Below are 26,655 nucleotides of genomic sequence, written 5' to 3' on the forward strand. Positions count from 1 at the left end.
AGGAATGCCCTAGACCAAACAGGGCAAAACTATCACTTGGCAAACTTTCCAAACAGGCAAAAAGAAATAACCCTGTTTTCCATGGCTGTGCTATTCCATGCAAATATCTCTGGGTATAATTGTTCTGTTAAGGGTAGCAGTAGTTACTAAGATACATAAGTAAGCAGCAAATTATTATTCCAAGAGAGAGATTACCCACAACTTCAGTCTCTGCAAGATTTTTCCTGATGCTTCAGTCATCTCTGGATAGAAGGCATCAGAAAATATAATGAGACATAAAGTTAAAACGGGATAATGTCATCTTGGCAGAGGAAAATGCTAAAATGAGTAGTTTGAGTTGTGCTCCTGCTTCAGAAAAGGGACTCTGCCTAAAGGAAGGGTACTTAGAAAAGAAAAAGAATAAATAGAAATATTGTAATTACTTTTTAAGAGGCAAGTTAAATGTGCTTAAAATATGCCTTCTTTGTATTTACAGAAATTCTTTTCTGTCTTTCTTTCCCATTGGGTGATCATTGTTGTGGATAATGGAATGAGCTGTAAATCTGAGATACACGACACTCTTGTATGCATACTGGTATTTATTAATCAATACACTGAACATGATTTGACACACTGTGTCCTGTTTAACCCTATTTTTCTGTCTGTTTAAACTCCTCAGTTTTCTTTGGTAAGTGCTTGGTATTCAGATCCTACAAATCTGCATAAAACCAACACATACCATGAACTGCCTACAGATTAAATTTGCATGAATCTCTCCCTTATACTAACAGCCTTCATATGTGCAAATTAAGACCAAGGGGACAAAAGTGAGGATTAGAAGGGTTCCCTGCCAATTTGCCCATCTGGAGCTTCTCCATCATGCTTCAGTATTGATTGTACACTGAACTCAAGACACTGACCAGTGGAGCCTCCACTTGCTAAATACCTTGACCTCATAAAATGAACCTTTAAAGATTATTGCAACAGGATAATTTAACCTTACTCCCAGAGAAGCCCTCCTTATAAGATACTCTTCATTACAGCATGTAAAATTATCTCCAGTGCCTTATAAAGAGGGTAGGGATTCCTTTCTTCTGCTAACATCCAAATTAGACAGGAACTACAGAGGTCTGGCTAGCGTGCCATTGTAACGTTACCAGAAACCACTTCATTTCGAAATATTTCTGTACGTAAAGTTAATTCTGCATGACACCAATTTCTTTGCCAGAGGGAACCCAATGCAAGGGTTATGTGGATGTGGAGAATGACTCAAAACTGATTTATTACCCTTTCCTCTTAGTTTAATGTCTTTAAGTGAGCATATTTTGTCCCACTGGTCATTCTAACCTCAAAGCCAAATTGCACCGAGTGCCCTCAACCATGCGCTTCCCACTCGTCCTGCCCAGCACACTCACAGTCACACAGCCCCAGGACACACCCTCCTTGTTCTGTATGAGGAATGAAGGGGCACTGCACCATCTCCCCAAAGTGTCCTCCATCTCAACTGCTTGAACACTGGTGTGGGTGAATGCAAGTGGTGAGGCCAGCCAGCAGTGCCACCTTGGCAGCTTAGTTTGGCCCCAGTTCGTGAGGGTGGGGGTTTTAATGGCAATATGCAGGGCTGGATGCTGCACTCCTGAAAGCAATAAGCTTTACTAACCTCCTGAGAGTGTCACTCTGACTTTTATTGCACATCAGTTTCTTTTTGTTTATTCCTGTCGCGCTAATACAAATTCTAGCTTTAAAAAAAACTTTCTGCTTTTTAGTTATAATTTTCTTCCTTTCCTCTTTGTACTAATGCTTCTCTCTAATCTTATTTGCATTCAAATTACCTCACCAGGTGGTACACCGATCAGAGGTAAGAATGCTGAAATGTGCCTCCAGTTGTCACGTCACTCCATCTCCTGTCTGCCTTGTCCCTTCTCCTCCGGTGTTTCTCATCTCCAGCTTTTACTCTCAGCCCTAACTCTGCCAGTGCTCTCGCTCATCTGCACTCTCCCACTAGTGTGTTTATTTCAGTTGAGTTTAGCGTGATTTCTTGTAGACTCATCCATTGCAATTTTGCACTGTTGAAAGGGGGTTATTCAACGGAAAGTTTGCAAAAGTTTGGGAGATGCTCCCAGGCCTCCACCACAGGAGAGTTGACATCTATTGCAGCTCCTGAAAGTCTCTGTACTTCCCACACAGTTGTGACCTTCTGAGGTCTTGTGTCTCGGGGGTTTTAGATGGATTGCTTTGGTGTAAGTGTATGGAGGTAACATTTCACAAGAGAATAGTCAAATTCATCTGGGCTGCTGCTGATGGTCATGAAACTATAAATGGAAGGAGAAAAATTCTTGAAAAGTTGAGCAAATGTGGCTCTGGGATAAGAGGCACGTTTGTGTTCCTCATGCACTCACCCTCTAATGTGATGGCATAGTGGAGAACCACTGACCCAGACTCCCCTTTCTGAGCTGGACATTCTGATGTTGTTTTGCATCATTAAGGTTTATTTTAAATAGATAAATCAGAAGCGTGTCCGGCTGTTTAAACCCTCATGAATTAAACCCAGCCCTGGTTTGACAGCCCAGCCCAGTCTGGTGCACAGTCCCTGTAGTAGTTTTCACAGCCTGTGTGCACCAGTAATGACTTTCCAATTGGAGTGTTGTTTTTTCTAGCCTAAACACTCAAAGCTGTCTCTTTAGATTAACTTTAGCATGTTAATCAGCATTACGTGCTAAGGCCCTTCTGAATTCTCTTGTGATTTTGGTTATCCCTCTTGACTGACCTCTGGATTTCTTGACAGAATGACTGCTACCTATAAATCAACACAACCTCATTCGTTCGGTTTTCCCCCTTCCCCCTTTTCCTCGCCCTTTTCCCTGAATCACTGCTGGAAGTTAATAATCTTATTCTTGGAACTGGTTCTGTTGCTGGGGGTTAATGTTTTCAGCTCCTGTTAAGTGATTTTAGAGTAAATGTGAATTGGTGTTTGATTATGTATTTGCATTAAGTTGCCTTTGTAGCAAATCTAGGTCAGGGAAGAAGACTGCAAACCTTATTTTTATATGAATGGGCTTATGTATCTGTCATTCCTCCGTTTGGAACGCTGGAGATTGACAGCTATGATGTTACAAACTCCTTAAAACTATTGCTTCATCTCCTGTTTCTACTGGAAATGCTAAAATGAAGTGACAGATGGAATGCTAACTCGCCTTCCGCTCTGAGCTGCCGGCCGAGCACGCTGAGCGTGCAGCCATCCCGGGGCCTCCCCGCACGCTTTGCTGCATGCCCGTCCTAGCTGATGGCATTAGTGACTCAGCACCAGAACCACATGGATGCTCCATACGTCCTGCTTGGGAACCGATGGCATCTCTGTGAAAAGAACCATCCATTTCATAAAACATAAGTTTCCCGCACCCCCACCCCCTTCCCACCCCCGTTTGAGTCCTGATGAGGTATTTTAAGAGTGTTCTTGACATTATTTAAAATATATGTGTCCTGTTTGAATGTCAAATATGACATTTCTGTGAGAGCAAACAGAAGCCACGTGCTGCTCTCTGGCTTCTCCTAGAGGATTTCTGTCAGCCTGATGCCTTTTATTTAAAATGGAGGTCATTGAATTTCTAAAGATAATGACAGATTAGATCAAAGTGCTTTTATGATGGTGAGGTTGTGTCCATGTAGAAGTGACTGTTCTGCCATGTTCTATACCCAGCTGCACTCTTGTTCCTCATTAAGGTAAGTTTGATACTTTGGAATCCATTAATTTGGTCTGAAAGGAAGGGTGAACTAATTACTCTAAATGAACCCTTTTGGTGATAATGTTCGGGGGGAAGGGGTGGTTTTGGTGTGATTTCATTGCTGCTGTGACTGTGTTGCTAGGAATTGTGTGTCTGGAGTTCTTGGGATGGTATCCAAGGCATTTCTGTCAGACCAGTGGCAAGCCTACCTGGAGGGAACAGCATGTCGTTAGACAGAGGATGACCTGAGATATTCTACCACGCACCCCTCCAAACGCAAAGAGATTTTTGTCTCTAAACAAACTCTTTTGACCTTACCCACACATTTTTGGTCCTTTCTGTCCTAGACATCTCTGGCTTCCCTTAAATGGGAGAAACTCCCATCCATAATTCAGAATTTCCATTTGTAGCTTCACTCTTTACGCCTCTGGGACTGCCCCTGAGAGTAATTTAATCTTGAAATCACTGTTTGTTCATCTGAAAGACATAGAGCTGGCAAATGCCTGTCAGATTAGGCAAGAGCTGGCTTCTTAAGGTGACCCACAGATAGTATCAGCAAATCCATGTTTAAGCAAGTTCTGCCCCATTTATATTTTGAAAGTAGAATGTAAGATGTTAATTTCCAGCATTTCTCTGCAATTTAACTCGCTCAACCCTTTGTGAAACCTGGCTGCATTTTCCTGCTGTGGGCTGTAAGAGAGAGGAGAATGCAGTTGTGTTTCTAGTGGGTGCTGGACTGAGCAGGCACTAGATTGGATACACATGAGGAGGTAAAGAAACATCATCATCTCAGGCATTATCCCTTTCCAGTCAGATTTATTTGTTACTTTTCTGTCACCACAGGAAATATCAGAGGTTCCTATACATAAGAGTATTTCTTCCTTGCAGACGTCAGCGTAGCAGAGGTCTGTCTGAATTAACTTTAGATCAGCTCACTTGGGTGTCAGAAGCTGTCTGGGAAGCCAGGTAAACACCCGCACCGACTTGTGTATAGCTGCAGCTAAACCTTTCCAGTCCCAAGTGAACTGGTTTAAATATAGCTCCATTATTTCAACGCTATCCTGCGAGCTGGAGCGTAAAGCTATCCAAAGAGATTAGAGGAAGCTAAAAGAATTTTGCTGTCTCTTTTTGAGGATGTGTTTGTACATTTGGTTGTACTTTGTGTATTATAGGATTTTCTTCCTGTTTCTTGAGCTGTTCCAGTCACTAAAGGAAAGCAAAAGAAAAACCATTTTAAAATGAGATCTGCTTGCAGGAGAAGTGTCAGGGGGAGGCTGGGTGGGGTAGTGCCTGGAAATGCCTGTAATGCCGTTTTTCTTACTGTCACATTCAGATTGACTCATGTCCCTTTAGAAGCACACAGAGCTGTTACTGTGCTTTTGACAGTGCTGTAGTTTTGCTTCTGAGGCAGAGTCCCCTGAGATTCCCTGTACCTGCTAGTGAGGGATCAGAGCATCCTGAGAATCTCCTGTCTAAGAGGAGGCCTCACACTGCCGAGAATGTTGGGTCTCCTTTCCTCCCTCTCTGCCTGAGTCCAGCTCCTGGCAGCAGTCAGGTACTATCAGCAGCTGCCTCTGGTGCTTAGAAGAGTGATTTCTTAGCAGTGCTGCCATCCAGAACAGGCCCCTTGTATGCCAATCCCCATCCTCACAGGCATAATAACCGTAATGAACACTAACAATGAAAATACATTTGTAGTTACCTTGTTTTGCATATTTGGCAGTGCCAGTAGCTTGTGGAGGCTAGGTACAATCCTCTAGAACAGCTGGGAGATGCTGCTGTTATAAATTACCAAAAATAGTGAATATGGGAAATGCTTATTTTCTTGTTTAGTGGCTCTCACATGGTTTGGTGTTTTTTCACAGCTCCCACAGCAAGTGTTTGTTATCTCGGGCAGCAGCCAGGATGTCAGAGTCCAACTCTCCCATTGTCAGGGCTTCCCATTGTTTCTTTGTCCACCATATTCACATTTATGAGTCCTTATTCAGTCTGGGATTGTCTTTGACCCTACTGCACAGCTCTCTGGATTTTATTAGAGAAATTCTCCTTCCCCAGGAGGAAATTTTTAGCAAAAGGGATTGAGACCCACACCTGAGCACTTGTTGAAGAGGGAGCTGGCTGAAGAGGGTGCTAAGAATACTGCTGGAGGAGAAGTCAGTATTTTTGTGAAAGAAGCTGATGGGAAGCAGGGGGAAGGAAAAGGGAGGGGTTTAGGATAGCCATGTGCTCTAGTGTGCTGGTGGGCTAAATTTGCCTCTTTGCTGAGAGGAAGGGCCCTGGTCAGGTAGCTGGGTTCATTGCATCTGCATTACAAGTCCTTTCCTTAGATTAGTGCTGTGTCTGCAGCCTGGTTTCTCTGACTCTTGGGTGCTTAGAGGAGCACTTAATTCCATGTCTGATTTTATAACCAGGGCAAAAAGTCAGTCCCCCAGTTGTGAGCCCAGAGGACTGAGGCTGTCAATGCCCTGGTAGAGAAAAAGAACTGTTCCCACTGCTGGGCATGGAGCTCCAACCTGAATTGATAAGGAAAAGCATTGCCCCAGGAGCTCTGGTGTTTGGCTCCGTGTGGTGCTCTCTGGAAGAGGAGAGCACAAGCTCCCAATGAGCTACAGAGCAGCATTTCAGAGAGATCAATTTGTATGGCAGCTCAGAGCCTTCTACATTTGAGTTGTCACCCGGAGAAGAGAGTGACAAGCCCTCCATGGCACAACAGTACCCAGCACTGCCAAAAATCATCCCTTATCAGGATCTGCCTTCCCCACGCTTTCTCTGTGCAGGGCACTTTTTAAATGCTTCTTTTAACCACTGTCACTGCAACTAATGATTCTGCCTGAGCACAAGTATATTTGAATAGATAAGTATCTTGGAAAGCTGCTCACAGGGCTGTTGTCTATGCCCAAGTTAAAGAGCAAAAGCAAAGCTAGGAGAGGAAAGGGAGAGGCTGGCAAAAAGATACCAGCACAGAGTAAAGAGGAATAAGGAATATAAAGTAAGGAATGCCTGTCAGTCAGCAGGGCTGACTCCTGCCCTCAGCCCTAGAAAACTCTGCCTTGTCACCATTCTCCCTGGCACGGGAGAGCTGACAGGGTTTTTCTCAGGAGCTGTCAGCTCTCTGATAAGCTGAGATGTGTTATCAGGAGCAGGTTTGAGGCACAAGCAAGACTGGCGTGACATGGCAGTGTGGTGAGGAATTGTTCTTCTCTTCCTCTGGAGCCCTGCTGCAGAGGAGCAGCTGGGGTCAAGTGGTGCTCAGCAGGGACAGGTTTCACTCTGATGTGCATGTGCTGCTGCAGAGCCCCCCAAGCTGCCAAACAAGCTGTTCACTGCTCCTATGTGTGCTTGTATCCATGTCCTGGTAGATGCTCCTCATGCATCCACCAAAGCCCTGCTGTCTGATTGCACATCAGGACTCAGCCACACAAGTGTGAGCAAGGCACCTGGCACGGGAGCACTGGGGGAGTCCGTGTGAGAAGTCTGCAGTAACATCCTGTGTGAACGAGACCTCACTCAGCAGCTTATGCAACATAAATCCCAAAGTAATGAATAAAAGTAAATCAGCCTTTCTAGCCCTGGTTTGCAGAGGCGCAGAAGATTATGAGATGTTGACAGAGCTAGGAATAGAAATCAGATCCTTTGCACTTGTCAAGGCAAAGAATTCACTGCGCTTTTGAGCGTCTTTGGATGCAGCTTCCATGAATTTCAGAGAAACATGCTACTCAGAACTCAGCTCTTAACTTTCCTGTACTCTATGTGTCCTGTCCAGCATAGACATAAACCCTCCAAAAGATGATGTCTTTCTTTCTCTCGGATCACTGAATTAGGGCTGAGAGCATTTTATAGGAAGTTTTTTCCCAAGTCTCAGACACATGTCTGTCTCCAGGTTTCTGATTCCAGAAATCTCTGAGCTTTTTAACTTTATTTGTAAATCTTTGTACTCTGAGACACCCTACACTTTCCTGGATCCATCACTTAGTTATAGGTTGTCCTTCAAGAAAACCCCTACAGCCCTGCTGACTGCAATCAGTTTACCATGATCCTTCCAGTTTCTGCTGGCTGTCAATTATGCTGCAGGATCTGTATGTTTGTCTAACGATGATTTATTGCAGGACCTATTTTCTTTCTGTTTCGTATGAAAGGTTTGTGTTAACTTCCTTCTGCTCTGGGTTCTTGTCTTTCTCCTGACGCACCCTAATTTGAATAGTTGTGCCAACTCAGACAAACCCAGAGTCCCTTGCCCAATGTCCCTGAGCAGTTTGTAGGCAGTTGCTGACACGTTGCATGTTTATAGTATAATTCTAGAAATTGGTCCGTGTTGACAGGCAATAACAGCATTTCTTTTGAAGCTCCTCTCATTTTCTTCATTCTCTTTTTTTCTTTCCGCTATTGAGGTCCCTAAAGATGAAAAACAGCTTGATTGACATTTAAGAGGCATGGTGATCACAAGCATAAAGGGTAAAAAAATACCAGTGATATGTATTAAATGGCTAAAAGGGTCATATGTTTATTATGTTTATGGCAGAATTATCTAGGGATCTTACTTTTTTTAGGCAGATAGTACTATCACTTGAAGCTGGCTCTGCTTCCAGCCCAGCCAGTTGGGTTTTTTATTAAGCTTGGGTATATTTTGCAACAGACAGCTTTTCCCACACAAGCTTGATGGAAGCACTTGGAATGAGCTCTGCAGCACATGCATGCCCAAGGAATGATGAGCAGAAATTACAAAGGGGGGTAATATATGGTGAGTTCCGAGAAAATCTTCCTGACAGAGAGCATAACCAGGCAGTGGCATCAATTCCTTGAGGAAGTGGTGAAAGACCTATCACTTGGCACATTTAAAATGGAATTGGACACAAGACAAGTACATTTACAACAGGGAACTATCCTGCCCTAGCCCCCGGGGATGCACGAGGTAACCTAATAGGTCTTTTCCATTTCTAGATTCTCTGATTCTCTGTATCTTGTCAATGCTGGGAAACTTTGTCCTGCTCCACTGCCTATCATGCTGCTGTCTGCTTGAAGATGTTTTTCCCAGACAGGATGTAGAAATTCACTGTTTTTCCTTGAATCAAGCAGCAGAGTTCTGTAGGCTTCAGCCTGCAGGTGGCCAGAGAGTGCTGCGGCCAGGCAGGCTGGCAGGTCCTTTTGTTAGTAGGTGGAAATACTTTTTGCAAACGAGCTTTCTCTGTCTAGCCTCATTTCCAGCACTAATGCAACAATAGGGAGGGCTCTGTACATCATTTTTATTATATGGCAGAACCCAGGGAAGTTCATTTTTCCCCATGACATATAGGCTTATGCTACAGTCTCAATTTATCCTTCTAAATAATGTAGGTGGCAGTGGTTGATTCACATTAGTTTTTCTTCTGTTCTGATGATAAGAAAAACTGAGTTTGACCTCTGCAGCTTGAACCAGCAAGAAGGGAGAAGGCAATTTCACCAGCTATTCTCAGTGCAGCTCTCAGTGGTCATTTTCAACCGTGGCAGGCAGAAATGAGTTCAGATCATTACAAGCAAAGGGGTTAACATTTTTTTAGTTTGGTATATGGTTTGTGAGCAGAGTTCCCTTCCTGCAGGCAATACTAACCATCAGAATCTGAGCACTTGGAGGCACTTAAAAAATTATTCCCACAATGCCTGGGGAAAGCAGGCTGAGCAGCAGCCACTTCAGTGTCTGGCCAGAGGCCACACACTCCTGCAGTGCCAGGTTGCTGTCATATGCATCCTGCTTCTTTCTTCCTCTGCATCTCCATCTTTTAGTCTGCATATGGAGCCCAGTTAAGGGAGTTTAGATGTGACCAGTTGTGCAGTCATCTGTGCTGGGCATGAATTTGGATGAAAGGCCAGGCTGCCAGGCTGAGTGCTGCTGGACACCAGTGGGATGTGTTGAGTAGATTGAGAGGAAACCAGCTGAGAGCATTGCTCACTTCCACATCACTGGTACTGTACAGGTTCCCCATGTAAATTGCTACTCTGTGTGCCCTGACAATTACTGCCATTATTTACATGAGCCCCTCATGCATTTGGCACTTTGGGGATGGGATCAGATCATATCCCAAGGAATGTGCAGCCTGGGATAAACAGCTATTTCTGACCCAAAGCTGGGGGAGCAGGCACAGCTGGGACAAAGGGAGGGTGTCCTTCACACGAGCACCGTGCAGCATTGAGGGTGTACTGTGTTGATGGCTATCTTTCATGTATCAGAATAACTTTGTAATGTTATATTGTATATGATGAAATCTGAAAAAATACGGAGAGCACTAACATGGAAAAAAGTTGACGGAAGGCAAAGTGTTTTCTCAAAAGAGCTGTCTTTTTGAGACATCACCAAGGAAGAGTGCTGAGGTGGGAGGGGTGGGACTCTGCCAATTTCTGCAGGAGAGTCGTAATTTATTGAGTGTTTGCTAGGCTTTGTGTGGATCAGATAAGAAACAGCTACAGTTAAATGTGTTTTGTGCTTGCCTGTTTTGATTAAAGACTTATTAAAGGTCCTTTTATTAGGCAGGAGTCCCATATGAAGCTGTAATTAATATGTGTGTATGTGTATGTTTTCTTCCTTTATTGAAGCAAAAAAATAGAAGTGGTTGGGATGGTTAGAAATAAATCAGTAATTTGTTCCCTGCACATTAGAAAAATAACAATAATCAATTTCACAAGTTTCTAACAGCAGACTGGGTACCTTTGGCTGCATGCTGGTATCTTATGGGTCCAGGGAACATCATGAAATATTTATCCAGGAGGATACCTTAAAAGTGTGGGGCATGGCCTTCCTTTTCAGAGGCTGTTGATCTGATTACCAGATTTGCCATAACCTGAATTGTCTGTTTCATCTTGTTTGTGTACAGGAGCTCTGCAAATAGAGAACAGTGAGGAGTCAGACCAAGGCAAATATGAATGTGTTGCATCCAACAGTGCAGGAACCCGCTACTCTGCCCCAGCCAACCTTTATGTTCGAGGTAAGAGCAGCTTCCACCCAAGGAGGTCATTCTCCTCCTTCTCAAAATGTCTGTGGTTTTCAGTGAAGGGAGAACGTTCCCTGCCTTCTGCCCTGATTACACTGTGGATTGGGTGATGGGGTCTTTTGTTCAAAAACCAGCAAGTTAAGTTCAATGATATCTTCGATCTACGTTGTGTTTGACTCACAAAGCAAATCTGTTTTTGCAGTTTATATGGTGTTATGTAAAATACTGAAACATGAGCAGAATGGGAATTCCTTTCTCTCTTGAGCTCCTTAACTTTTGTGTCATAGTTATCTCGATTGGGATCAAGGCATGGCTTAATTGTTTCCGTATAAACTAACCTTTGGTGGAGTGGTGTAAAACTGGTCATGCTCTGACCAGCCAGAGGTGCTCAGCTGTACTGAGCCAATATTTAGGCCTCTGCTTTGGAATGTATACCTTTAAAAACTGAACAGTTTTTTGGAGTTGTCCTAATCCATTTTATATGCATCAATGATTGAGCCTCAGGGTATTAATGGGTCACACTGAGAACCTGTTGGAAATTAGCCACAATTCATGTAAGGCAGTTTTTCTAATGGTTATGCTATGTTGCCAACTTAAAACTGTTTTCAACATACCAAAATAACTAGGTTTTATATTAGGATAGTCTCCTGGCAGTTTTGTTGCTTTACATTGAAGGTGTTTGAATTAGCTTGGAGAGAAGCAAGTGCTAAATTTCCTGTACACTTTCTGTTAATTTCAGCAAGAATAAAAAAATGCTGCTTCATATGAAACTGTAGAACCAGCCAGAGTCATTGGTCAGGAGCCCCTGGGAAATTTAGTTATGGGTTTTCCCAAGAAAAGAAAGAACATTCTTGTGCTGGTGCTTATTAGGAAGTTAGAACCAGATTTTATTTCCATATAGTAAATCAACAGACTAATAATAAAATCTCATATTCATTTCTTCCTTCCTCTGATTTAAAGAAAGAAAATCTTAAGGCTGTATATGCATGGGTTAGTATGTAAAGAGGACATGAGAATGATAAAGTCTTCTCATGCTGTGTGTTTGCTTCTAGGGGTGGCTTCTGATACTGTTTTTGTTTCTTATTATGGGGGACTGCTTTTTTATTTTGCAGCCTAATTTGGATTGTAAGAGTGTTTGGAAGACTGAAGTGTCCAATTAAGCATATTCAGAAAATGAAGCTGTGCAGTGGAATCACTCATTTCACTCTCACAGTGTATTTATGGATGATTTTAAATTCCCTGTATTCTTGCAATTTCATTTTCCAGGCAAGCTGTACTAAAACTCATCCCAGACTGACCCTTTGCTCTCTGAGAGAAAGGATTCTAGTTACCAGGTTGGCTGTTCTTGCATAGGTTTGTGTGGATATCCAGCTGTATTGCTGCAGTATTTGGGATGCTTTTGCTTCCAGTGACATGCTCAGACTGTCAATGTTCTATTTTCTATAGACATGTGGCTGAAAAAGGCACAAAAGCTTCAAGAGGTAGAAAAGCCTCTTCTTAACAACTTTACAATTTCTTACTAATGAACGCTCTTTGTTTAGCAAATGAATCCCGGAGGACTGAGGAGTGTACTGGATTTTACATTTGGCTTGTGCTCAGCAAGGTTCATCTGTCTTCTTGGGGCTAAGCATGGGCTCTGGGTGGTCTGCACATGTGAGAGGATCCTCATGTTCGCCAACAAAAGCATGTTCTTTGACATATGTTTTACTGTTAACTGTCACTTTTTTACACTTAGATGTTTGGAACAAGCCTTTTTCTTGCACATAATCTTTACAATGTGAATCTCCAACTTACATGATCCTGATAAAGTCTTTCTGTATATTTAAGACATGACACCCCATAAATTATGATGACATTGTCAAATGGTATTTCCTGTGCATACTAGGTCCTAGATGGTATTTTTGTTTACAGTTTCTGATAGCAAATGTTCTACCAAAAATAGGTCTTACTGTCACTACATTAGTTAAAGACTTCAAAAAGTTACCCAAACCAAGAACAGTATATTATTTCTTTAATGCAAGGAAAAAAATAGAAATATTTTACTTTCTCAGGTCTAGGTTGCAGGATAGAAATGCTGACTTTTTTTCTTTTTGTGATAGTCCTACAGTATTGTCATTAGACACATCAGTGACTTGTACTAGGATCTTTAGAAAGTGCCTGCGTGTTTACTAGAGAGGACATTAATTAATGCTAAATTACAGTGGAAATTAAGTCTGTGGGCTGCACTGCCACTGCTTGGTGGTTCTATGAGGATTGACCTCATTGTAGTGAATACCGAAGCAGTCGTCCACTTCCCTGGGAAGCATGGCTGAGTGCTGAGCAGCAGCACTAATTTCCAGTCTGTGTAGTTCTTGGGACTGCTTTTGCCTGCTCTCTTTTACAGCCTATTGCTTTTCTAATAGTTCAAATGTTTGTTTGTCTCTTGACTCTGGGGATTTATGTTTTTGATCATATTCTCCCCTTTCCTAGCCTCCCAGGTAATCCTTTGTGAGTGGGCTGTGTTAGAAAGCACAGGCTCATTAGCATCTTTATACTTTTCATGCTAACAAAGGAAGAGACTGGGTGCTGAGAAGGAGTATCTGGGCACTGCTCAGGGCTTTCTATATCAATGGAAAAACAGGAGGAGGAAGTAGCAGGCTACACCAGTGTCTTGTCTCTGTAAATCCTTTAGAGCCAGCACTTCTGCACAGATGGACTTCATTAAAAGTTAAAACATTTCCACACCAGGGATTTGTAAAGGAAAATGGATGCATTTTCCTTGGAGCTATTATTTTCATCTTACTAAGTGTGCTGGAAAGCAATCCTCATAAGCCTTCTGCTTCTGGACTGATGGGTCTATCTGGCTGCTGCTGCTGAGCTGGGAAGGGGCTGGAATCAGCACTGGGAGCTGCCTGCCTCCCACTGCTGGAGGGTGGCCCAAAACATCCAGACCATCAGAGGAGCAAGAACAGGGTGAAAGCAAGAGCAGGGAGGATGCCAGGGCAAGGTGGCTATCTGCACCATAGCAGACTTTGAAGGGAGCACAGTGGCATATTCCTACCCCGGCCCTTAACCACAAGCACGTTTGCCAGTGCTGGTCTGGATGTTATCATTACCACCATGAAGAAACAATTATCCCTTTGTGGTCCATGGTTACATCTACCAGGGTATATTGTAAATGATTAGATTTGGGGCTTCATGGTGCTGCAGGGAGAAGGGAAGGGAATAGAAACATGGAAGATGTGATTCCTCTAATCCGGAGAGTTCGCTGTCTAATTTAGCAGCAAAAGATCCAAGATGGTGATTCAAGACATTTAAGGAATTGATTTAAGAGTAGAAGGCAGATTGGATGTAGTATGGAAAAAAAAAAGGTGGTGTCATTTTGTCATGCTCTCTGGGAGTATAGTGTAATTGCACTGATTCACCTATACTATTGAGTTTTTAGGAACACACTTCACTTTTCATTTGCCTATAACTTCAGGGACATCTACACCAAGAGAAGAATTTTCAGCCACAAGTCTTGTCCACAAAATGCCTGTGAAGGTGGTGGCCTGTGTGGTGCACCCCACAATAGATGCAATGTTATTTTCCTCTTTCCCCATATGAAGGGGTTTTCTACCCTTTCCTGTCTCTCTACACACGAAGCAGATGAGTAGGAAGAGTGTATGTAAGAATACACTGTGGAGTTCACTACAAATGTTCCCCAGTGCTGCTTACAGCAGTGAGCAATGCCAGTGCTATTAGAATAGTGCTTACAGGAGCCCAGCTGCATACTTGCCATCAAATGAGAAATCTGCTGCCCAGTTTTCTCTTCTTAAGTGCTGCTTTTCAGGCCTTCAAGGCACATCCCAGTGGGGCAAGTGCAGTGAGTTCTCTAGCCCAAAGTGTTACACGTACTGTAGAGAAGGAGCTGCACAGCTACTTCAAAAAAAAAAAAAAAGGTCATTTAAAACTGAATTATCTGCTTTGTCCCTAAATAGCAAACTAGTAAATCAGACTGCAGTAAATAGAAATGGTATTACTGCAAAAACCTGTGCTTTCTTGATCTGCTTTTAGAAAGGCCGGGCTAGTATTTCATTTGGCAGTAGGGAACCCTGCTTGGAGTCTGAAATTTTATTTGCCAAATTTCACCAAGGAGCCATCACCCAAAATGAAATTCGGATTGCTGCTCTGTCCCTAGCAGCAATTCTCTGGCCTCTGCAGGGTTTTACCCTTGAGAACTTGGCAGTAGCTTAGGCTCAGACACGGAGGGAGCTCACTGAAATGACTACTTGTGGCTGTATGATACTTACTGCAGCAGGGACCTTGTGTAAATAATAATAATTCTGAATGACTGACACAGGCCTGGAGCAAGAAGACTTGACGCCTTTAAAAAGAACATTTTCTGCTTATGTAATATTAAAGCAGCTAAAATAGCAACAGCAGTCAAAGCTCAAGGCTATTGCCAGGAGAAGAGTAAAAGCTGAGGACAGTGGTTGAACGGTCAGCAACCAAAACTGGAGATGTCTGAAAAATGGCTAAATAACAAGGGAATACGTTTGTTTACAGCCCAGCTGTATTCACACTTCTGGCAGTGGGCTCTGTTAAACCTGCCTCTCCTCAGGGTTGTTGGGGGTGACAGTACTTGACCAGAGAGGGGCACTGCCAGTGCTTGAGGGCCTGGCAGTGATCACAGGCAAGCAGAGACTGGAGAGACTTGTGAGGGAGATGTCTGGATGACAGGAAACATGAAGCAGCAGTTGAGTCAGACTGGGTGACCCTGCCTGCTGCTCTGCACAGATGTGTGCGCCGGACCATCAGGAGAAGCAAAGGCAGGCTGTGGTAGAGCTGCAGAGCCCTCAGCAGCTGCCACATGGGCAGGGAGGCCGCGGCTCTGAAGGGCCACAATGTCCCTGAGTCCCTGCACAGTCCTGACCTCGGGATAACACTGCAGTGCAGCAGAGACCAGTGACACTGCTGAAGGAAGGGCACTCCTGTTTATGGGATTTCAGTACTTTTAATTCTATTTCCTCTACCCCTGGGTGCTTCTCCATGCTGGAGCTGTGGCCGTGCTGCTGTGACCCATGACCCCTGTGGTGTGGGGAGGTGCACTTGGCTGGTTGGGAGCAGGCTGGGGCCAGCACAGATGGGGCTGTGCCGCACGTGACACCGGCACTGTGGCTCATGGTGCTGTCAGCTTCAGAGCCAGAGAAGCACATGGAGGCTTCTGACAAGTTTTCTCCTCCCCTAATATTACTATGAATATTTTTGTCATATTTTCTCCTGGCAAGGAAGTGTGTTCACCATCAGTGTGTTTCTGTGAGCATTCTGCTATGCTGTAATACTTCTAACGATCGTGGTTTAATAAATAATAGTCCTTTGTCCTTCAGCTAGCACATTCTATCTAAAGATTCCAATGTGCTTTATAGAACTCAACCAAATAAGCTTAACAGTTTTGTTCCTTGCAAAGCCCTTTGATGGTTCAAAGTGCATTGCAAGGCTCAAGTATTATTATTTGTAAAATGACCTTTGTGGAAAATAGAAGGAGAGTGACTGGTGGCTCAATGTATGATAATGCAACACAGAAATGAACTTGAAAACCTCTTTCCCCCTCCTCCCCATATGACCTGCACAGACATCTGTGGAACAATTAGGCCTGCATATCTGTGCCAACTAAATGTCCATTTCCTCCCCTTCCATATCCACTTGCACAAAGGACTAAGAAATACGTCTCTGGTGCTCTGAGATTTTCTGCTCATAATTGAATTCATGCATGCATGTGTGTGCACTATGAATGGGGAAAGGATGGTTGGGCACCCTGAGCATCCTGTCTGTCTCTCTGGGATGGAATATACTCATCACTGTGGCATGAGAGCATTATTCATTGGATATAATGGAAGGTTGTCTTATTCTCATGTAATCTGGCGTAAAAAAGACAATCTGTCCTTTTGTTCCTCTATACCACTAAAAGCTGTAAAGGATAAAATTTGATTTATGTGGAATCCTTGAGACACAAGATGTGCTTTTGGAGATAAGCAGGAACAGGTTCATCCCCCTCTGGGTTTTTGTTAACCTCTCTGTCTTTTGGATTCCAAAGTCTATGGGTTGGCCTTTATATTAATGCCTTGCATAGCACCAGAGGGTTTTCACACAGGACAGATTCTGGCAGTTCCCAGTAGAATTGCAATACCAGTTGGGATGATGAACTTTCTTGATGCTTTCAGGGAAGTATTAGCTTCCCACTTTGGAAATGTGTTCCTTTCTTTGAGCTAGTGATCTAAACTCTTAGACCTGTACATTCATATTCTGGCCACAGTCCCCTGCCTTGTTTCAGGTTGCTAATGACCAAGACTATTCAAAAGCAGAGTCCCCCATAAATCCAAACTCATTCTTTCTGCAACAAGCTGCTGTGGTTGGAGTATTGCTGCTGCTGCACAGACAAGCACATCTGTGGCAGAGTAAAAGCCAAATTCAGTCAGCATAAGAATTTCTGCCTGTAGATCATGAGAGCCATCTGACAGTCAGGACTGGCAGACGTGTGTCTGATATGGCCTTGCTCTTTGCTTCTTTGCTGTTTCAGCTTGGATCTCAAATGGAGCCCTGTTTTTACCTTCTAGAGTTTGCTATCCTCTGATGGCTTCTCTGCTGTGACTTGGCTTGCACTTAGACTGGCATGTTCAGCTTAGCTGCCAGGCAGCTCAGGTTCATGAGGACGCAGCAGCGTGCCTAGTGAGCCATGGTGTTCTGCACAGGGACTACTCTGGGTAACCCCAGGCTTAAATTCTCTGCCTCTGTCCCTGCATGGTGGGGAGGCAGATGTTATTTACCATCACTGCTCAGTCATTTGTTCTGTAAAAAAGCAGAGAAGCCATTGATAAAACGTGCTTTTTACCTTAGGAGTGACATGGATAGAGAACTGGAGATAAGGGATCATGTGAATGGAACCTGTAAGGAGATGAAACTTTCAATTTACCATTTATCAGGTTTATCTCAGATAAGCAGCAGCTGTTTAAGCCTTAACTAAGGGAAGAGCAGAGAGAACTTTCTGCCCTCTTGCTTTACAGCTGTTCCAAAATAGCCTGCTACTGGTTTTTATTGCTTATAAACCACTAATATAAAATGAGATTAAGAGATAATCCAGCAATTAATGACAAACAGCAGGTCCTAAACTTGTTCATGTTTGACAAACCAGAAAGCTATCTGTTTGAATTAATGTGTTTCACACGTGTCTCCTCACCTTTCCAGCTCTAATCTGAAGTGTCAACACCTGTGGAAAGCCACCGCTGGAGCCTGCTCCTGTCCATGCCCACTGATGCAGTATGATCCCTGCCAGATTCCCCAAAACAAAGCTGCTGGCTGTCCTCCAGCTGGAGCAGGACCCGTCACTTTGTCCCCAAGCAGGCCAAGTGGCACCACAGTGAGTCCCCTTGGTCTGGCCAGGGTCTCTCAGTCCCTCCCAAGGAGAGGGGTTGGCTCTGGGGGCTTCAGCAGCAAGGGCAGGTATTCCTGTAGCTGTTCCAGCAGCATCCCTGAGTCTCACACCCTTCACCAGCCTCTTGCCCTTCAGTCTCACAGTCCCAGTGGGTGCAGTGGGTTGGTCCACACTGGTAGCACTTGGAGGTTGTGTTGCTCTATTGCAATATTAGTGCTGCTTTCCAGAAATGAAGCCTTCCACAAGCACACCTGGTTTGCCAGAAGCATTGTCCTTCCTGAGCAAGGGCAGGAAACAAATCCTCCCTGTTGGAAAGAGCTGAGCAGGAGGCAGAGCCCCTCATTGCCTGCTGAAGCCATGCAGATGTGATACGCTCCATTAGATTAGGAAATGAAGTGCTGGCTTGGGAGCAGCAATAAAGAGGTTCCCTCCCATCACAGGGTCTCACAGGATCAAATGAGCCTTATGCTAAGGTCTTGTAGAGCAAGAGGTAAATCCCTTTCCTCAAGCAGGATGGAGGAAACCTGGACTTTAAACTTAGGACTGTTTTAAAGATGTCTTGGTGGCGCTCCTTGCTCGATGTGGCCCTCACAGCTCAGTTAAGCTCTGAGGTGGCTGGTTCAAGTTCCCTGGTATCAGTTGAATTGAAAAAAAATGTAAATAAATGTTTTGCTGTTCTCCAGCAAGCTCCATTACACTCCACAGGCCACTGTGGTAGCTGTTATTGGCAGCTTGTTGCCTTGCCTGTACTGTGTCAGTGTTGGTTAAAATCCTGTCCTCTGAGTGCTGGAAATGGCTTACTGTACTGTTGCACTGTATAATGCCACATGCTGTTCTCTAATTTGCAGTGTTTCTGCTGGAAAGCAAATTCCTTCCCCCACCTTCTCCTTCCCCCATCAAAAATGTGACTCATAAGCAGTCTTTAACTATCAAATCCATTTGTGTATTCTCTCAGCGAGGGTTCGATTACAGCTGGTATGCCACAGATCTCTAGCTGCAGTGAGGTCACTCCTGCCACAGAAATAAGATCTCCTTTGTCTATAAGGAAAATGCAACTAACCTTCTGCTGTCTCTCCCGCAGGAACAAAAACTGGGACCTGCTCAATTCTCTGGGTGTTTTTGTCCTTCTGATTTCTTGTCCATCTCTCACTTGCAGCACAATGTACCAATAAGGCTCTCAAAACTGAGCCCAGCTGAGACTGTGCATGTCTGTCACTTGCCTAATACCTCTCTGCTGCGTTTAGCTCTTTGTTTGGAGAGGGGGAAGAGCTCTTCATGGTAGAAGATTTTCGATTCACAACTTGGAGCATTTCTTTCATACTTTATAAAAATTGGATTTACATATATGGTCTTCCCAGTGTGTGGTCAATGGGTTTAAAGTGCCTTTACCATCATCTCTGTAGCTGGAGTGAGTGTATGGGAGCACATGTGTGATGGTTGGAGTCCTTTCCTCTGTGTGTGTGTGAGTGTTCTGCACATGTAAACATGTCTGTGTGTCCAGCACCTGGCCCAGAGCGGGGCCGTCCCTGAAGCACCCTCCGTGTGGGGATGTGTGGGATGTGCAGTCCCCTCTGCCCTGCAGCCAGGAGGGGTGAGTGGGTCAGGGAGGCAGCGGAGCCAGCCCTGCTCTGGGCCAGAGCAGTGTGAGTGTGGCCTCTCTTGTCCCTGCCGTGGAGTGGTGTGTGCCTGGTGGGAAGTCATGGCTGACCTCTGTAGTCTTGTCTTGTCGTTTCAGTGGTGTGCGGACAGATGAAGCTTGGCCTGTTTTTACTCTCTGTGTTTTTCCTTGTCTTTTTTTATTCCCTCCTCATCTTCATCGCACTCTGCCATCAAACAAAACAAACTTTCATCTCTCAGATCAGCGAGAAGGTTGGTCCTTTTCACTTCTTATCCATCTACAGTACGCCACGTCAGATGGGACTTTTCCAGTAGGGAGAGGAGAGCCATCCCCAAAAGGGGAGGGGGCCCTGCAGACTGGCTCCTTTCCAGGCACAGCCACAGTGTGCCTGGTGAAATCTGCTTACTGTTTGCTGTGACTCTGGTGATGGCATTGATACTTTGCTTGCATGCTTTTGTTGCTTGAGATTTAAAGTGCACAGAACATACTTCGCATGCAAATACCAGCCGGGGCAGTTTTGTCAAAGGCAGGGTAGGAAGAAGTGCATGCTGCTCTCTGTGGGGTCCTTTTCTAACCCTTTAGTCGTGCTAGGTGCAAGTGTAAATCCTCTAAACTGCTGCTGCTTTCTGGCTGGAAAGCAAGAACAGTCTTTGGAAGCAGAGATCAGAATGATCAGTCCCCTCACAAGCTGCTAGAGAGTGTGGGTTCCTTAATTCCTCCTGAAGCTTTAAAAGTTTTAGCTTTCTCTAGAGGCAAAAAGCTTACTTTGATCTCAGCTGGAGGAGAACCCAGCATGCTGCCCTCCCTTGCCACAAGGCTGTAGGGGCAGCTGGCTGAGATCCAGATCCCTTGTGCTAAGGCAACTTCTCTGCTCCTCAGCAGTCCCTGCACTGGGTAGCCCATTTTCCATGCTCTGTCCATGCTCAGACAAGAGCCCTTTGCACAATCAGGTCTGCCTCTCCTTCCTTCTCTGGGGCTGGATCTTCCTCCTGCAGGCAGGAGGGCAGGGAGCTCTGGCAGTGCCCCCAGCCACACCAGAGGTGGCTCAGGGAGGCCCATGGTGACGCACAGGAGCTTGTAGCCACTCAGAAAACCTGACTGGTGCTTTGCTCTGCTCTGCCCTGCTGCTCTCAGAGAGCCAGAGGTGAATAAAGGACAGTAGTGAAAGGCAACTCCAGCCTTTAAATTAAATCTAGCTCCAGACCTAGCTCAAGGCACTCTTGATTTCATGCTGAGGAAAGCTGGTGTTTCTGGCAGAAGTGTGGATTTAGTTTCCAGACATGATTCCTTCACTGAACAGGTTCTATGGGGGTCTGTCCTTCCACCCCCACTGAAGGTAAGGGATGCTCACACCACTCCCCACGTGGCATGGGGAAGAGACCCTGGCTTGTCTCACACAAACTATCAGGCAGCTGGATGAATTGTCTTATGATCGTCACTGGAACAAGTTTTAACAAATTGTCATAGCAGCTGTTTCAGTACACTGAGTTCGATCCCATTTCTCTCCCTGGAACATGCTCTCATTTAGAGTGTACTGAGGAACGGGACCTTTGTTGTTTACCTTCTAAAAATAGATTTTGTGGAGGATAAAATTACCTCAGCACAAGACAATGATAAAAAATGAGAACAAGGAAGAAAAGAGAGGAAATCAAAGCCAAGGCCCAAAGCCTCCCAGATTTCAGTGAATTTGAAGCACTGCTGTGATCGCTGAGACACCTCTGGAGACTAAACCTTTGACAGGGCACTTAAGTGTTTTAGCCACATGGTTTAGCTGAAGGGAGGCAGCTGAGAATGGGTATAAGGCAGCAGGAGTGAAAAATTTCTCATTCTTTGTGTCAATCCTTCCTTCCCACTCCACCAAAAATACCTACATACACAAATATTTAATGTGAAGCCAGAAATTAGTTTCTAAATATTCCATTGGGGTTTGCCATGCTTATAATTTGTTTGGCACTGATAATTACATCGTACATTTTTCCAGCTTTACTTAAAACTGTGTACTGCTAACCCATGCATTTAATTATTGCTCTGTGACTGCTACAAGGTTATTTATTAACAAGTTATTTTATCTTGATACAGGGGATCTTTTCTCTTATTCCCCTCCTTAATGTTGTGTTATTTTCATCAGAGAAATTTCTAAGAGCAAATGCAAATTGCAGAGCTCCACAATCTTGCTCTCCCTTACTTTGCTATTAGTATGTCAGTATGCTGAATGCTGATGTGTCTCCAGTGCTGCACCACTGTAATGATATATCCTCTTTTATATGTGGTTGTCAGCACAAATAATTAGACCTAAAACTTATAGCTGAAATATAATCCAAAAATGGCAAGGCCCTGTTTTGGAAATTGTCTATAAAATGTCAGCACTCAAGGATACATTGGGAGCATAAATAGTACAGCATTGTTTGAGCACAAGATTAGACTGTAAATGCATTTTTTCTGGTTCCAATTTTTCCTCTCCTTCTGTTGGTTCTGTCAATAGGTTGTGAGACTTCAGCAGCTGCCTTTCCGTTTGAAGTCCTTTTGTAAAATGATAGCACTGAGGAGAGATGAAAGGTGTCTACAGATGAGTAAACCATCCAGACCAATGATCATATTTGAGGATAGCTCCTAAATTCACTCCTTCCTGACTTGGAGGAGGTGGTTCCTGAGGAAGGCAGGAGTTTTGGCAGGTGACCAGTCTGGCGAGGGCAAGAAGGCACCCTGTTCACCAGGGATCCTTCAGCTTGCCTGGCTCCAGTAATGAACTGGACAGTCTCACACTCAGAGATGTGCCCCTGCATTGCACTCTGCTGCTCATCCCAGCTGGGAGGCTAGAGCAGAGCCCCCTGACCTTGCCTTGTCTGTGCTGGGACTGGGGAGGAGCAGCAGACCTGGCAGTCCTAGTTCTCCTTCAGAGCAAAAGGGACTCTGTTTGCTGTTCCCTCGTGCAGAGGACAGGCAAAGGGGAGAGGATGTCAGGACCAGAGCAGCTGGAATTGCCTCAGGGAGGAGCAGAGAAGCGTGCAGAGCACAAGCACAGCTCCATCACCGTGGGGCAGCACCCAGTGAGCACACAGGAAGGGGAAAAATGAGGCCCAGAATTAGATGCCAGGTAGGCGTGGTGCAAAGGAGGCCCTGAAGCAGGAGTGGGCAAATAGAGGTGCTTGGATCTCTGCAGACCAGAGGGAGGGGTGTTAGCATTGTCATCTGCTCAGCTGTACTGTGGCCAAGGGAGCCAGCAGGAAAATTTGGAAATTTGGTTTACCCCTTCCCTAGCAGCGCTGCACGACTTGGGAAGCCTGGGCAGTCCTCCCGGCACTTTGTGTTTCTAGCAGAGCCTCACTGGATCCAGCAGTGTCTCAGCACATGAGGGGGACTAACAACACCAGCCTGAGAGCCCTGAGCTTAGAGCCTACAGCTTTTGCAGCCAGCAGCAGGGAGGAGGGTGTCCCTGGTTCTCCAAAGGGGTAACTTCACTCTCAGAGGGAACCTGAGACGTGTGGAAACAGCCACTCCGTGCTGAAAGGAGCCAGGCAATCGATTTAAGCTCTTTGCTCTCAAGGCAAGGAATGTGCATGTTAGTGCATGCTGAATTATTAACATTTCTCAACCTTTCTGGCTCTAGTGTTGCTTGCTCCCCTCCTTCCCTCAGCAGTCCCCCTTGTGAGTGGAGAACCAGACTCCACAGTGTCTTTTCTCCCAGTCCTGTGAGATCCAGGGCATGGGCTCAGGTTGCACTGCACTCACTGCTCCGAGTTTCACTTCAGTTCCTAAGGAATGCTCTCAGTGGGGAGATACGCAGAATAGTGGACTAGCACAGAGCCCTTATGATGCCTGTTCTCAGGATGAATTATAATGAATCTCATTTTTGACAGTCTGCAGGTTTAGTTAAACCCCTGAATTATAGTATTGTCCATTGAAATAATTTTAATATTCACAGTAGTTTTCCCTGTGCTGTTCTTGCAAAACCTCTGAACCACCTTCTTCTGATCCTTATCCAAAAAGAAGATTAAAAAAATTATTGCAAATTCTAGTCAAGAAAATTGTAATTAAAAGGGAAATTTCATTGCTGCAAAAAACGAAGAAAACAAAATTTTCTGGAGCACTTAAGGTAGAATCATGGACTGTAATAACCCATGCGATTTGACTTGTAAATTGGACAGAAATTCCAAGAATGTTGCTTTTTGAGGAGTTACACTGATTTAAATTATTACCAGACTCTTATGCTAGAGAAGCTAGCAACTTAAATTGCTGGCTTGAGCCCGAGGAATGTGTTGATGGTGCTCTGCAAGCTGCTGTGAGAGCTGTGCCAGCTCTTGCTAATGCTAACTGACAGCATCTCCCCTTCTCCCTCCATACTGACTGGGACAAGAAGCTGCCAATTATCCCCCAAGAGGATGGGAGGCTGATGGAGCCCATCCCTGCCTTTGCATATACTCCTGACAGAGCAGTGTCTGGGCCAGATCTCTTACTGAAGGCACTGCCCTGACCTCCTCCCACCTCTCATGTAGAGAGCTGACCCCTACACAGGGCATCCATTTTTAGCAGCCGGATGCCTTGGGCACTGCTGCTCTCTGGTGCAGATCTCAGCAGCTCTGCCGGTGTGCAAATGAGGGGAAGATGGCTCAGCCATTCTGGGTTGCAGGAGTGCACCACAGAAGCCTGTTTAAGCACTCCTCTGTTGCCAGGCTGGAGAGCTGAGCCTCCATACAACTTCCCGGCACCTGCAGGCTGTGGTGTGTGGGAGGCACAGCCCGTGTTGAGGCTGGTGAGGGGGTCTCATACTGTTTGATCCACAGGAGAGTTTTCCTTGCCATTCATCCCTTTTCTAAGCACAGGAATGCACCAATCACCTCTGCTGCTCCCTTGTGTGTGGCACAGGTGGGGAGAGTGACTTCCCATCCCCCTGCAGAGCGCTGCTGCAGGGCCCTGAGCCCCAGTGAAGCGCCTGTCCCCTCCCTACTGGGGAGCAGGCAATATCAGCTGCTGACATCCCTCGGGAGAGGCAGCACAGCCACTCCTGCCCCTCTCCAGGGCACATCAAGGGTGACACAGCACCAACGGGACTCACACAGCCCCAGGAGCGCCCTGAAAGCAGGAGCTTGACATGGGGACTCAGTGTGAGTTGGAGGGGAGTCTGCAGCAGGCTGTGCTGCCTCTGGTCTCACAGGGCTGGAAGTGAAAATGTGTTTGTGCATGCTGGGCTCTGACCTTTCTGCATGGCCTTGTGTCCTCCAGTTTATTGTCTTTCCAGGGCCTTGTTTGTATTTGTGCACCTTCCCTCTCCCTGTCCTGCCCTTCCACCACTGTCTGTCTGACTTTGTAGTGGCCTCCAGTGCCTGCCAGCCTGTTTGCCTTGTGCATGTGTGTGAGTGCTCTGTGCACACCTATGGCATTATCCTCAAAGTTTGCTTTTTTTTCTGTGTTAATACAGCTTGGGTGGGTGGGTTTGGTCCTTTGATGGGGACAGAATTTGAACAGCTTCTACCTGGAATAATTCGACGTCATGTTCATTGGAAAACAAACCTGACTCTTAATGAATGGTGCTGGGATGCTTTGGTTGGAAATACATTCCATCATGTTAAACCATTGCCATGTCCATCAGGTTAAGTCTGTATTCTCATGACTGCATAGCATTTGAGTACACTTTCAGTTCTGTCTCATTTGGGGAGCACTGCCCCGTTGGTCAGGTAACACTTCACTGGTGATTGCTCATGTAGGTATTGATTTGAGATTTAATAATTGATTAAAAGAAGCATCCAGCAAGACTTTGGATTTATATGCTCAAAAAAAAAATTGCAAAGGCAGTTATCCTTAAGTTATCCTTACCCTGGTTGGTAAGGAGCTAATGAGCCCTGTTTTGTCACTGAGACGATGTGTAGTACACACACGATGTTGACAGTATTGTTTAATTTATCACAAAGTCTTAGCTCTGTTGTACATGCAAGTGTGGGGGCTTCTGTGTTCAGTCTATTTCTGCAATCCTGATGGTTTGGGGATGAATCATCAAAGAGAGCACTAGTGAAATTTGATTTGGGTAGAGCCAGCTTGGCAAGCGGAGCTGACACCTCTGCGGCTCACGGGGCTGTCAGCAGCTTTGCTGTCTGCGGAGATGCCGCGGTGGAGGAGGCAGCCCAGCAGAGCTGTGAGTCCCCAGGCCCCATCACCCATGGGGCTGGCCACACCCGTGGCCTGTTGTGATCTGGCCCTGCTCAGGCTCCTGCCCCATTCCCAGCTGCCCCCAGCACTGCAGCAGTCACTGCCCCACCAGCCCGGTGCACGGATGGAGGAGCGTAATTGGCAGGGAGAGGCTCCTCGCAGCCGGTCAGTCGTGACCCCGGCCGCTGCTCGGGGCTGCTTTTCCAGTGGAGGAGGCTAGAGGAGAGCAGAGCTGCTGGGCAAGACACATCCAAGCAGTTTCCCTTTTTAACTACAGACTGAAATGAGCTTGCCCAGAGGAGACAAAGATTTACTGAGCACAGTTGTTTCTCTACCCTTGCTTAAATAGGCCCATAACACTAACCCTGAAGAAGGGACCTCATTTCTCAGTGTCATTTTCCTGACGGGAATGCATATGGCAGGCAGCTTTAGAGCTTTATTGTAGCTGAGAGTTGCTTACAAATAAGTCTTGAATGAAATACCCAGCAAGGGATTGATAGGAAGAGAAGCTGTGCAATGCAATAAGGAGGAATACATCTCCCAAAGAGCTGCCACGAAGGTGGGAAAGGTTCTGCCAGCCCAGCTCTCTTCTGTCAAAATGGATATGATCTCACATCTGTCAGGATTAGTTCTCTCCTGCCCAGCAAGGTGATCTCTTCAGGCCCTGACAATGTCATGCAGCTCGGGTGACTATTTTCTGAGCCAAGGTAGAACCTGAGTTACATTTTGAAAGGAATTATATTTTATTTAGCAGCACACGTGTGCTAATTCAAAAAGAAACCCTTCTGCTGCCTCTGCCCAAACCCTGTGAGGTTTAGGGAATGGGCTGCTTTGCTCCAGAGCTAA

The 26,655-nt window shown here is 45.3% G+C and overlaps 1 protein-coding gene across 13 annotated transcripts in view; it reads left to right on the forward strand.

The window, feature by feature from the left end:
- Positions 1-26,655, forward strand: part of PTPRF (protein tyrosine phosphatase receptor type F) — a 286,072-nt gene that overhangs the window by 185,027 nt on the left and 74,390 nt on the right. For 8 of the 13 annotated variants that reach the window (XM_031058683.1, XM_031058685.1, XM_031058687.1 and 5 more), the window contains exon 6: positions 10,544-10,654. In XM_031058683.1, coding sequence (XP_030914543.1) covers positions 10,544-10,654 — 111 coding nt within the window. Of the gene's footprint in view, positions 1-10,543; positions 10,655-19,907; positions 19,920-26,655 lie in introns of all 13 variants that reach the window. The other 5 variants (XM_031058681.1, XM_031058684.1, XM_031058686.1 and 2 more) reach the window with 1 other exon arrangement.

This window comes from Geospiza fortis, unplaced genomic scaffold (assembly GCF_000277835.1).
Source record: "Geospiza fortis unplaced genomic scaffold, GeoFor_1.0 scaffold333, whole genome shotgun sequence".
NCBI classification, from domain to species: Eukaryota; Metazoa; Chordata; class Aves; order Passeriformes; family Thraupidae; genus Geospiza; species Geospiza fortis.